We start from the raw sequence: 14,053 nt of genomic DNA on the forward strand, positions 1-14,053 counted from the left end.
GCCACCACCATGTTTGACAGTGGGGATGGTGTGTTCAGGGTGATGAGCTGTGTTGCTTTTACGCCAAACATAACGTTTTGCATTGATGCCAAAAAGTTTGATTTTGGTTTCATCTGAGCAGAGCACCTTCTTCCACATGTTTGGTGTCTCCCAGGTGGCTTGTGACAAACTTTAAACGACACTTTTTATGGATATCTTTAAGAAATGGCTTTCTTCTTGCCACTCTTCCATAAAGGCCAGATTTGTGCAGTATACGACTGATTGTTGTCCTATGGACAGAGTCTCCCACCTCAGCTGTAGATCTCTGCAGTTCATCCAGAGTGATCATGGGCCTCTTGGCTGCATCTCTGATCAGTCTTCTCCTTGTATGAGCTGAAAGTTTAGAGGGACGGCCAGGTCTTCGTAGATTTGCAGTGGTCTGATACTCCTTCCATTTCAATATTATCGCTTGCACAGTGCTCCTTGGGATGTTTAAAGCTTTGGAAATCTTTTTGTATCCAAATCCGGCTTTAAACTTCTCCACAACAGTATCTCGGACCTGCTTGGTGTGTTCCTTGTTCTTCATGATGCTCTCTGCGCTTTAAACGGACCTCTGAGACTATCACAGTAGAGGTGCATTTATACAGAGACTTGATTACACACAGGTGGATTCTATTTATCATCATTAGTCATTTAGGTCAACATTGGATCATTCAGAGATCCTCACTGAACTTCTGGAGAGAGTTTGCTGCACTGAAAGTAAAGGGACTGAATAATTTTGCACGCCCAATTTTTCCGTTTTTTATTTGTTAACAAAGTTTGAAATATCCAATAAATTTCATTCGACTTCATGATTGTGTCCCACTTGTTGTTGATTCTTCACAAAAAATTACAGTTTTATATCTTTATGTTTGAAGCCTGAAATGTGGCAAAAGGTTGAAAAGTTCAAGGGGGCCGAATACTTTCGCAAGGCACTGTAATAGTGTTTGTCTGTGGTGGGACAACAGAGTGTAAGCTCCTCTGGTAACTGTTTCAGTGCTCTCTCTACAGCACTGCGGTAAATGTCAGAGCTATATAAATGTATAATAATAATAGTGTGTAACTGTGGGGGGGGGGGGGGATTAGAGTGTAAGCTCCTCTCGTGCGGAAACTGATGTGTCAGTGTTCTCTATACAGTACTGCGGTATATGTCAGAGTGATATAGCTGTGATGGGGACATTAAAGTATAAGTTCCTCAATATTTAATCACTGCTCTCACTTTGGTGGGGTGTCTCCACAGTATTTTCCGATTTGATGGTTGTTGTCCGTCGTTCCTCCATTGAACACGGCCAGGTAATCGTAGCGGCAGTAACTGTCTGCTTCTACGTCAAACTTTCCAAATACCAGCTCAATCACCTGACAAATAGAAGATCTATGTATTAAAAAAAAAAATTGCATAGCAATTTGTTCAGTGAAAGTGTAACTTTGTTCTGTGCTAGTTTAATGCTTTTCAATTAGTTAAAAAGGAAAATAATGCATTTGGCCACTAGAGGGAGTTAAGTATCATAGACATTTCATAGTATACTCGGTGTCAACTAGTGGCCAAATGTGGTAATTAAAACTGAAAATACCACATTTGACCACTAGATGGAGCTAAGTATTGAGATTTCAGATAATATTTAGTACCATCTGGTGGCCAAATGTGACATTTTCAATTTTAAATCAATGAAATAGGAACTAGCAGGTTTTTTTTTCCCCTTTGACGCAGACATTTCATGTCCATTTAATATCATTGGGTGAATTTCTATGCAAGTTTTTTTTTTTTTTAAATACACTCCTTTGTGTCACAGTACAGATAATACAAGTATGGGGTCACAGACAATCACTTACCTGGTCTTTTGGGGCAACGATATGCCAGGAGCAGCTGACACCACTGGGGTAATTAGATTTGGGCCAGTTTGGGCTTGTTATACTTCCCTGAGGCTTCTCCATCTTCCCTCCACAGAAGAGGTTCTCTAACCCGACAAAGAGAGTTATTACCATTTTATACAAATTAGAGTAATTAATGTTACAGTAAATTAAAAAATGTGCGTGTCACCCAGCAGGAAGAGGTGAGGAATTGCTACTCTGGTGTCACCGTCTCACCGTTAAGCGCTGGTGTTGCTGCTGAATACCAGGCTATAAAGCCTCGTCCTCCGGTCTCCTCGTCCGTTCCCATCTCCAGCATCATCTGAGGTCCGGTAGATATAATGGTGCCGGGTCGGAAGGTCCCACAGACTCGTGCTAGCCTTTGGGAATTTTCGCTGTGCCCGTTGTAGATGTTGAGGTAGTCGTACCTACAGCTGGGGTCCGCCTCCATATCCAGAAGTCGGAATGACAGGTTTACAATGTGACCATCGGGAACCTGGGAAGACCAAAGGAGGCGCTTAAAGGGTGACTCCTCTCTGATTAAAAACTAACAACAGCTAATGTGCTAGTCCTGTGTCCAGCTATGCGTCTGCATCCATCCTCTTTACTAAGGGAGTCTATTTATAAAACATTTGCTATGCAAATGTCTCATATTCCCACATCCATCATGAATAATCCCCATTTAGTGTCATATACACTATATTACCAAAAGTATTGGGACGCCTGCCTTTACACATACATGAACTTTAATGGCATCCCAGTCTTAGTCCGTAGGGTTCAATATTGAGTTGGCCCATCCTTTGCATCTATAACAGCTTCAACTCTTCTGGAAAGGCTGTCCACAAGGTTTAGGAGTGTCTATGGGAGTGTTTGACCATTCTTCCAGAAGCGCATTAATAAGGTCAGGCACTGATGTTGGATAGAAGGCCTGGCTCCCCGTCTCCGCTCTTATTTATTCCAAAAGGCCCGTCAAGTTCCTCCACCCCAAACTCGCTCATCCAAGTCTTTATGGACCTTGCTTTGTGCACTGGTCCAAATAATTTGGTGGAGGGGGGATTATGAACTTTATTGGCATCCCAGTCTTAGTCCGTAGGGTTCAATATTGAGTTGCCCACCCTTTGCAGCTATAACAGCTTCAACTCTTCTGGGAAGGCTGTCCACAAGGTTTAGGAGTGTCTATGGGAATGTTTGACCGTTCTTCCAGAAGCACAGTTGTGAGGTCAGGCACTGATGTTGGCCTAGAAGGCCTGGCTCATGGTCTCCGCTCTAATTCATCCCAAAGGTGTTCTATCGGGTTGAGGTCAGGACTCTGTGCAGGCCAGTCAAGTTCCTCCACCCCAAACTCGCTCATCCATGTCTTTATGGACCTTGCTTTGTGCACTGGTGCGCAGTCATGTTGGAGCAGGATGGGGCCATCCCCAAACTGTTCCCACAATGTTGGGTGCATGAAATTGTCCAAAATGTCTTGGTATGCTGATGCCTTAAGAGTTCCCTTCACTGGAACTAAAGGGCCAAGCCCAACCCCTGAAAAACAACCCTCACACCATAATCCCCCCTCCACCAAATGATTTGGACCAGTGCACAAAGCAAGGTCCATATAGACATGGATGAGTGAGTTTGGGGTGGAGGAACTTGACTGACCTGACTTCAACCCGATAGAACACCTTTGGGATGAATTGGAGCAGAGACTGCGAGCCAGGCCTTCCTGTCTAATATCAGTGCCTGACCTCACAAATGCGCTTCTGGAAGAATGGTCAAACATTCCCATAGACACTCCTAAACCTTGTGGACAGCCTTCCCAGAAGAGTTGAAGCTGTTATAGCTGCAAAGGGTGGGCCAACTCAATATTGAACCCTACGGACTAAGACTGGGATACCACTAAAGTTCATAATCCCCCCTCCACCAAATTATTTGGACCAGTGCACAAAGCGAGGTCCATAAAGACTTGGATGAGCGAGTTTGGGGTGGAGGAACTTGACGGGCCTTTTGGAATAAATAAGAGCGGAGACGGGGAGCCAGGCCTTCTATCCAACATCAGTGCCTGACCTCAACTCAATATTGAACCCTACAGACTAAGACTGGGATGCCATTACCGTTCATGTGCCTGTAAAGGCAGGCGTTCCAATACTCTTACTAATATAGTGTATGTTTTCTTCTGAGAATTGTCAGCTCCATCTAGTGGCCATAAGGCAGTATTTACCTGAAATATTAGATTATGGCCACTAGATGGCGGTGACAATCAGCTAATTTTTTATAGATAGACCCATCATCATGTAGTTTGACATTAAAGCTCAGAGTAGGGAACCCTTTTTTCTGGTGCCTCCATGGCAGCATACATGTGGTAGTAGCCCCGCTTACTTTCGCCCATAGGACCAGTGCATAGCTATAAAAAGGTAACGCCCACTCAACAGCCCATTCCCTGTACATCGCTAGGAACAAACCTGGGGGATTCAGTATGCTGCTATGGATAGGCACAAGGAAAGAAAATTCCGTATTTGAATTTTTTTGTTTTTCTGGTGCCTCCATGGCAGCATACTGAACCCACCCAGTTCATTCCTAGCGATGTACTGGTAATGGGCTGTTGTGTGGGTGTTAACTCTTTATAGCTATACACTGGTCCTGTGGGTGGAAGTAGGCGGGGCTACTATCACGTTTATGGTGCCATGGATAGGCAACAGGAAAAGAAAATTACGGTATGATACAATTTTCTGTTTTTCCTGCTTTCACCTTCTCTGTCACACTACACAACAGTCACCGGCAGGGGCATTCAGATTTTTGGGACTCCCCCAAACAGTGTCATATTATGGGTGGAGCTTAGATGGATCATGGGCTGAATTTGAGGCTGAACTTCAGGCAGATATAAAATACAATTATTGGCTTTGTAATAATTAATTATCAATAATATATGCATAAAACATTCACTCTGCGAATATGACAGAAATCTGCACAATCAGGATAAAAAAAATTGCTGTATTATCTCTCCCATGTGTAGTTCCTATATTATCAGTGCCATCTAGTGGCCATAATGCTTTTTTTTTTTTTCCAGAAATACCTCAATCAGAAAAAAAAAAACAAGTTGTGGCCACTAGATGGCGGTGATGATATAGGAACCACACATAATAGAGGAAACATAGCAATTTTCGTCCTGCTTGTGTAAATGTTTGTCACATTCGCACAACGAATATTTCATACTTAGACCCCATGAAATATATATATATTTTTTTAAATGCAAGCAGCGTACCTTTGAAAACACACTGGTCTGTATATGATGATATATCATATATTTAAAAAAAAAAATGGTGTCAACCTTTTACAGTTCCTGTACAGCAGAGCTACGACTGGGAGAAGGAGGAGCAGCACAGGGAGCCAATCAGTTGTGCTGCAGTGTTCATGTGCTAGCAAGGAGAATGCCGATAGGAGGATACAGCAGAGTGACAGAAAGATTAGCTCATCAGTCTGCTGCTTCTCCTTTTTCTGTCCAATTACAGGCTGGGGGGGCGGCAGGACCTGCCTTACCAGACAGGGCTTTGTTGTGTGGCAGAGCTGTTTAAATCTCAGGACTGGATGGACAGGCAGATAAAACCGGATCTAGGTGAAGTGGGGCACATGCGACATCCTTACCGTGATCTTCCAGGTACACTTCTTCCTGTGTGGGTAGTAATTCGGGAACCCTTCGCTGGCCACATACCCAGAATCCCCTGTGAGTTCTCCTCCGCACAGGAACACCGGCCTGGAGGTGGAAGGAGGGAAGGGAAAGGTTATGAAATCCTGATCAGTAAAAGTGAGATTTATTTTTTTTTGGGGAAAATGACGACATTTTGAAGAAATCTGATTGTTATGGTTGGGAGATCAGAGTCAGTGGGGGCGGGGACATTGAGGTAGTGAACAGACTGACTACTGCAGAATGCCTCAATTAATGAAAATGTGTGCATGGCAGTACAGTGCAGCTCTGTGATGTGATTGGGTCCTGAGGGTTAGTGTTAGGGTTAGCAGTAAGGCTAGTGGTAGCAAAAAGGATAGTGTTAGGGGTAGGGGATAGTGTTAGGGGTAGGGGATAGTGTTAGGGGTAGGGGATAGTGTTAGGGGTAGGGGGTAGTGTTAGGGGTAAGGGATAGTGTTAGGGGTAGGGGATAGTGTTAGGGGTAGGGGATAGTGTTAGGGGTAAGGGATAGTGTTAGGGGTAGGGGATAGTGTTAGGGGTAGGGGATAGTGTTAGGGGTAGGGGATAGTGTTAGGGGTAGGGGATAGTGTTAGGGGTAGGGGATAGTGTTAGGGGTAAGGGATAGTGTTAGGGGTAGGGGATAGTGTTAGGGGTAGGGGATAGTGTTAGGGGTAAGGGATAGTGTTAGGGGTAAGGGATAGTGTTAGGGGTAGGGGATAGTGTTAGGGGTAGGGGATAGTGTTAGGGGTAGGGGATAGTGTTAGGGGTAGGGGGTAGTGTTAGGGGTAAGGGATAGTGTTAGGGGTAGGGGATAGTGTTAGGGGTAGGGGATAGTGTTAGGGGTAGGGGATAGTGTTAGCATTAGTGTTAGGGCTGGCAATAGGACAAGTGTTAGAGATGGCTTAGTGTTAGCATAAGGGTGGGCATTAGGTGAAAGTGTTAGTGTTAGGATTAGTGTTAGAGTTAGGTTTAGCATCAGAGTTAGTATTATGGTAAATATTAGGGATAGTGTTAGGGTTACTATTAGAGTTAGTGTTTTAGTTAATATTAGGTATAGTTTTAGGGTTACCAATAGGGATAGTGTTAGGGTTAATATTTGGGATAGTGTTAGGGTTAATATTTGGGATAGTGTTAGGGTTACCATTAGAGTTATTGATAGGGTTAATATTAAGGATAGTGTTAGGGTTACCATTAGAGTTAATATAAGGGTTAATATTAGGGATCGTGTTAGGGTTACCAATCGGGATAGTGTTAGGATTACCATTAGAAGAAGCGCTACGTTTAGTGTTAGCGAGTTATTGTTAGTGTTAGCATTGGGGTTAGTGTTAGGGTTAGCCTTAGGGGTGGAATAAGCATTAGGGTAAGTATGAGAAAAATTGGGTTAGCCTTAGGGGTGGTGTTAGGGATTGGGGGGGGGTAGGAGATGTAGTGCTAAGGTTAGCATTAGTGTTAAGGTTAGTGTTGGGGTTAGCATTAAAGAGAAATGTTAGAGGTAGGGTTAGCTCTAGGGGTAGTGTTAGGGTTAGGGTAAGAGTTAGTGTTAGGGCTAGCATTCTGGTTACAGGTAATGTTAAGGTTGGCTTTGTTTGGGGTGGTGCAAGGGTAAGGGTTAGGGTTATCATGATGGTTACAGTTATTGTTAGCTCAAGGGAGAGAGTTAAAATTAGCATTAGAGTTACTGCTTGAGTTAGGATTAGTATTAGTGTTATAGTTATGTGAAAACTCATATTTATTTTCTTAACCCTCCCCTGTAATGAAATGTAGTGTGCCAGGGGTCCAACAGTAAGTGGAGGCTGGAAAACCTTTCACTGCAACTCCACCTCTGCACACCAGAGGGGGCTAAATACACAGACAATTTCTTTCTTTCTTTCTTTCTTTCTTTCTTTCTTTCTTTCTTTCTTTCTTTCTTTCTTTCTTTCTTTCTTTCTTTCTTCTAATGGGCATTAAGCACTGATAGAAGACATTGATGAGCTCCGATAGGTGGCACTCATGGGCATGAAGCCCTGATAGAAGACATTGATGAGCACTGATAAGTGGCACTCATGGGCATTAAGCCCTGATAGAAGAAATTTGATGAGCACTGATAGGTGGCACTCATGGGCATTAAGCCATGATAGAAGACATTGATGAGCACTGATAGGTGGCACTAATGGGCATTAAGCCCTGATAGAAGACATTGATGAGCACTGATAAGTGGCACTCATGGGCATTAAGCCCTGATAGAAGAAATTGATGAGCACTGATAGGTGGCACTCATGGGCATTAAGCCCTGATAGAAGAAATTTGATGAGCACTGATAGGTGGCACTCATGGGCATTAAGCCATGATAGAAGACATTGATGAGCACTGATAAATAGCACTCATGGGCATTAAGCCCTGATAGAAGACATTGATGAGCACTGATAGGTGGCACTAATGGGCATTAAGCCCTGATAGAAGACATTGATGAGCACTGATAGGTGGCACTCATGGGCATTAAGCCCTGATAGAAGACATTGATGAGCACTGATAGGTGGCACTAATGGGCAATAAGCACTGATAGAAGACATTGATGAGCACTGATAGGTGGCACTCATGGGCATTAAGCCCTGATAGAAGAAATTTGATGAGCACTGATAGGTGGCACTCATGGGCAATAAGCCCTGATAGAAGACATTGATGAGCACTGATAGGTGGCACTCATGGGCATTAAGCCCTGATAGAAGACATTGATGAGCTCCGATAGGTGGCACTCATGGGCATTAAGCCCTGATAGAAGACATTGATGAGCACTGATAGGTGGCACTAATGGGCATTACGCCCTGATAGAAGACATTGATGAGCACTGATAGGTGGCACTCATGGGCATTAAGCCCTGATAGAAGACATTGATGAGCTCCGATAGGTGGCACTCATGGGCATTAAACCCTGATAGAAGACATTGATGAGCACTGATAGGTGGCACTAATAGGCATTACGCCCTGATAGAAGACATTGATGAGCACTGATAGGTGGCACTCATGGGCATTAAGCCCTGATAGAAGAAATTTGATGAGCACTGATAGGTGGCACTCATGGGCATTAAGCCCTGATAGAAGAAATTTGATGAGCACTGATAGGTGGCACTCATGGGCAATAAGCCCTAATAGAAGAAATTGATGAGCACTGATAGGTGGCACTCATGGGCAATAAGCCCTGATAGAAGACATTGATGAGCACTGATAGGTGGCACTGATGGGCATTAAGCCCTGATAGAAGACATTTGATGAGTATTGATAGGTGGCATTCATGGGCATTGAGCACTGATGGACACTGATAGGCAGCATTGATGAGCACTGATAGGTCGCCTTGATGAGCACTGACAGGCGGCATTTATAAGCACCAATAGGCGGCATTGATGAGCACTGATAGGCTGCACTGATGGGCACTGATTATTAATGTAAACAATGCACTGACATTCCTGCCGTTTAATGGCTCACCCTTCCTCAGACAGACACAGCGTGGAAGGAAAGGGCTGCTAATAAACAGCAAGTCTGTTTACACATGATCGGCTGATCACATGGTAAAGGGCTGCTGTGATTGACCCTTTACCGAGATCTGTGATCATCCAACGTCACAGAAGTCACAGAGTGCGCTGGATGCACGCCCCAGGGGGCACACTGGAGGCAGGGTTCTGGGAGGATGACCATGGATGCTCTCCCAAAATTGGAAGCCCTGGGCTCAGATGGAAAGGGGGAGGGGGGGGGTCAGGGGGGCCCATCATGGCTTCTTGCACCGGGGCCCGAAAGGTTCTAGTTACGCCTTTACTACCACTTTAAAGACCAGCCAATAAGCTAATTACACATGTGAGTCTCATATACAGGATCTGTCTACTAAAAGATACACGTGGGATCCCCGGCCTCTCAGAGTTATAGGACTGTAAAGAATTAACAAGGGGGCAACATCTTTCAGATGCTGCAATTGTGCCACTGCCCCGCCTCCTTCCAGCTCTTTGAATAACTAGAGCACATGACTAAACTGGCCACACCCACCCAACTCCCTCCCCTCCCCCTTTTCACCTACTGTACCTTCCCCATCTTGCTACATGGTTTACAGAGAAGACACGCCCACCGCAAGCCTGATTTTATCAGTCAGCTAGTGTGTGAAATGAAATGAATGTAGCAATCTGTGACTTTGGAAGGAATACATAAGAGAAATAAAGGCTGATCTGTGGTCGCTGCTCCCCGGATTTCTGTGGAGGGAAAATGGAGAGATGAGCAGAGCTGACATCTGGTAACACTTCATGATGGGAATTCCAAACATTGCTGGTTTTACTTCAACCTGTCATTTCCAGATTCTTCTATCTAAATTTATATATCGCATTGTGAAATAGAGGCGGGGTGCCCTTATAGATTATAGAACTGGTTTATATAACTCTGACATTTACCGCAATGCTGTAAAGAGATCACTGAGCTAATCACATCATTCCTGTACCAGAGGAGCTTACACTCTAATGTCCCCCCACAGTCACATCAGTCTCTGTACCAGAGGAGCTTACACTCTAATGTCCCCTTACAGTCACATCAGTCTCTGTACCAGAGGAGCTTACACTCTAATGTCCCCTCACAGTCACATCAGTCTCTGTACCATAGGAGCTTACACTCTAATGTCCCCCCCACAGTCACATCAGTCTCTGTACCAGAGGAGCTTACACTCTAATGTCCCCCCACAGTCACATCAGTCTCTGTACCAGAGGAGCTTACACTCTAATGTCCCCTTACAGTCACATCAGTCTCTGTACCAGAGGAGCTTACACTCTAATGTCCCCCCACAGTCACATCAGTCTCTGTACCAGAGGAGCTTACACTCTAATGTCCCCCCACAGTCACATCAGTCTCTGTACCAGAGGAGCTTACACTCTAATGTCCCCCCACAGTCACATCAGTCTCTGTACCAGAGGAGCTTACACTCTAATGTCCCCCCACAGTCACATCAGTCTCTGTACCAGAGGAGCTTACACTCTAATGTCCCCTTACAGTCACATCAGTCTCTGTACCAGAGGAGCTTACACTCTAATGTCCCCTCACAGTCACATCAGTCTCTGTACCATAGGAGCTTACACTCTAATGTCCCCCCCACAGTCACATCAGTCTCTGTACCAGAGGAGCTTACACTCTAATGTCCCCCCACAGTCACATCAGTCTCTGTACCAGAGGAGCTTACACTCTAATGTCCCCTTACAGTCACATCAGTCTCTGTACCAGAGGAGCTTACACTCTAATGTCCCCCCCACAGTCACATCAGTCTCTGTACCAGAGGAGCTTACACTCCAATGTCCCCCCACAGTCACATCAGTCTCTGTACCAGAGGAGCTTACACTCTAATGTCCCCCCACAGTCACATCAGTCTCTGTACCAGAGGAGCTTACACTCTAATGTCCCCTTACAGTCACATCAGTCTCTGTACCAGAGGAGCTTACACTCTAATGTCCCCTCACAGTCACATCAGTCTCTGTACCATAGGAGCTTACACTCTAATGTCCCCCCCACAGTCACATCAGTCTCTGTACCAGAGGAGCTTACACTCTAATGTCCCCCCACAGTCACATCAGTCTCTGTACCAGAGGAGCTTACACTCTAATGTCCCCCCACAGTCCCATCAGTCTCTGTACCAGAGGAGCTTACACTCTAATGTTCCCTTTCCCACAGTCACATCAGTCTCTGTACCAGAGGAGCTTACACTCTAATGTTCCCTCTCCCACAGTCACATCAGTCTCTGTACCAGAGGAGCTTACACTCTAATGTCCCCCCACAGTCACATCAGTCTCTGTACCAGAGGAGCTTACACTCTAATGTCCCCCCACAGTCACATCAGTCTCTGTACCAGAGGAGCTTACACTCTAATGTCCCCTCTCCCACAGTCACACACTATTATTATACATTTATATAGCTCTGACATATACCGCAGTGCTGTACAGAGATCACTGAGCCAGTCACATCAGTCTCTGTACCAGAGGAGCTTACACTCTAATGTCCCCTCCTCCCCGTGTCACTCCTCTACACCCCCTGCATCCCCTACCCTCTGCACCCCCTGCATCCCCAACACTCGACACACCCCTTCTTCCCCAGCAGTATGCACCCCCTGCATCCCCAATACTCTGCACCCCCTGCATCCCCAACACTCTGCACCTCCTGCATCCCCAGTGCTCTGCACCCCCTGCATCCCACACACTCTGCACCTCCTGCATCCCCAACAATCTGCACCCCCTGCATCCCCAACACTCTGCACCCCCAACACTCCGAACCCCCTGAATCCCCAATACTCTGCACCTCCTGCATTGCCAATAATCTGCATCCCCTGCATCCCCAACACTCTGCACACCCTGCATCCCCAATACTCTGCACTCCCTCAATCTCCAACACTCTGCATCCCCTGCATCCCCAGCACTCTGTACCCCCTGCATCCCCAACACTCTACGCCCCCTGCATTCCCAGCACTCTGTGCCCCCTGCATCCCCAACACTCTGTACCCCTGCAACCCCAATACTCAAACACTCTACACCAGTGTTGGGGTAACGAGTTACAATGTAACGCTTTACGTTAACTACGTTACTTTTTTTAGTAACGTAACGCGTTACATTCGCAACATCTGTAACTAAATTCCTTTACTCGGCTTGAGTAACACGCTTTCCTGCGTTACCCAAGCCGTTGAGGGAGGACGAGGAGACACGGGGAGGAGGAGGCGGGAGGACGAGGAGACGCGGGCCGAGGAGGAGGCGGGAGGATGAGGAGACGCGGGGGATCGTGTGGCCGAGGAGAGCGGGAGGACTGAGGAGAAGATGCCCGCCACTGTAGCCTGCAATAAGTGCACTGGTCTCTCTGGCATGGTCACTCTGGCATTGAAAGGGGGCACGCTGTGGTCAATCTGGGGGCACGCTGTGGTCAATCTGGGGGCACGCTGTGGTCAATCTGGGGGCACACTGTGGTCAATCTGGGGGCACGCTGTGGTCACTCTGGGGGCACGCTGTGGTCAATCTGGGGGCACACTGTGGTCAATCTGGGGGCACGCTGTGGTCACTCTGGGGGCACGCTGTGGTCAATCTGGGGGCACGCTGTGGTCAATCTGGGGGCACACTGTGGTCAATCTGGGGGCACGCTGTGGTCACTCTGGGGGCACGCTGTGGTCAATCTGGGGGCACGCTGTGGTCACTCAGGGGGCACACTGTGGTCACTCAGGGGGCACACTGTGGTCACTCAGGGGGCATGCTGTGGTCAATCTGGGGGCACGCTGTGGTCATATATATATAAATAAAACAATAAATATTGTATTTTTTTTTGTGCACTACAAATAAATATGCGCATTGGAATTTGTTCATATTTTTTTTCAAAAGTAAAGTAATAAGTAGTGAAGTTACTTTTCAAATGCAGTAACTAGTAAAGTAATCTCATTACAATTTACAGAAACTAGTAACTAGTTACATTTTTGAATAACTACCCCAACACTGCTCTACACCCTCTGCATCCCTTACTACCCCAACTACCCTGCACCCCTGCAACCCAATACTCCAACACTTGGCGCCCTCTGCATCCCTCACTACCCCAGTGCTCTAACAAAATGCACCCTCAAAACTCCAACACATTGCACCCCCTGCATTCCTCACATGCATTATCCTACTACACTTCACTCTGCACCCCCTGCATACCTCATTACATCTCACTGTGCACTCCCTGCATCCCCTAGTAAACCATCTATATACCCCATCTGTTTTTTTCTGTACCCCCATTACACCTCACTCTGTACCCCTGCCTTTATCCCTCTTTACCTGCACTAAAACTCCTCCTCCACTTGCCCCCCTTGACCCACAATTCCCCACCAGTCATATCTGAACTTTTTCCATATTGGGATTTGGGGGTCAAAATTTAATGTTCTCAGACTTTATTCTCTGCAGATCGAATGTTATTCCATTAAAAAAAAGTGTAAATAAAGAAAATACCCCATTATGGCAACTAGATGGCTCTATGGACCATACTTATTCCTGATGATACTCAGTGCCTCCTAGTGGCATAATGTGGTATTTTCCCCATTCACACTGTTTTTTCGCAATGAATACCATTTAAACTGCAGAGAATATAGCGTGAGAACATTTGATATTGCCCTATTAGCACAGAATAAATATGCATGAAGTTTCAATGGACGAACAGCTATGCAATTTCTATAACTACTTCCCTAAAGGGTTTATTTTCCCTCGCCGCTCAAACATGCACTGGTTACCCCCATACTTAAAAAACCCTCACTGGATCCCACCTGCTTGAAAAACTTGGAAGACCAATTTCCCTGCTCCCGTTTGCCTCCAAGCTTCTTGAAAGCTTTGTCCACAACTGTATGAGTTACTACCTCACTGACAACAACCTTCTTGATCCTCTACAGTCCGGCTTCCACCCACAACATTCCACTGAAACTGCCCTACTAAAACTCACCAACGACCTACTTACTGCTAAAACCAATAGCAGTACCCCATACTCATACCCTTAGACCTTTCTGCAGCCTTCGACACAGTTGACCACCCAC

At 45.9% G+C, this 14,053-nt stretch overlaps 1 protein-coding gene across 1 annotated transcript in view; it reads right to left on the minus strand.

The window, feature by feature from the left end:
- The window catches only part of LOC309553902 (procollagen C-endopeptidase enhancer 2-like), a 45,779-nt gene that overhangs the window by 8,020 nt on the left and 23,706 nt on the right, over nt 1-14,053 (minus strand). The window contains exons 2-5 of the mRNA XM_082255395.1: nt 5,488-5,596; nt 2,104-2,362; nt 1,849-1,973; nt 1,238-1,374 (exon numbers count right to left, since the gene is read on the minus strand). Of these exons, the coding sequence (XP_082111521.1) occupies nt 1,238-1,374; nt 1,849-1,973; nt 2,104-2,362; nt 5,488-5,596 (630 nt within the window). The remainder of the gene's footprint in view (nt 1-1,237; nt 1,375-1,848; nt 1,974-2,103; nt 2,363-5,487; nt 5,597-14,053) is intronic.

This window comes from Pelophylax lessonae, assembly GCF_965119305.1.
Source record: "Pelophylax lessonae genome assembly, chromosome: 4".
Lineage (NCBI taxonomy): Eukaryota > Metazoa > Chordata > Amphibia > Anura > Ranidae > Pelophylax > Pelophylax lessonae.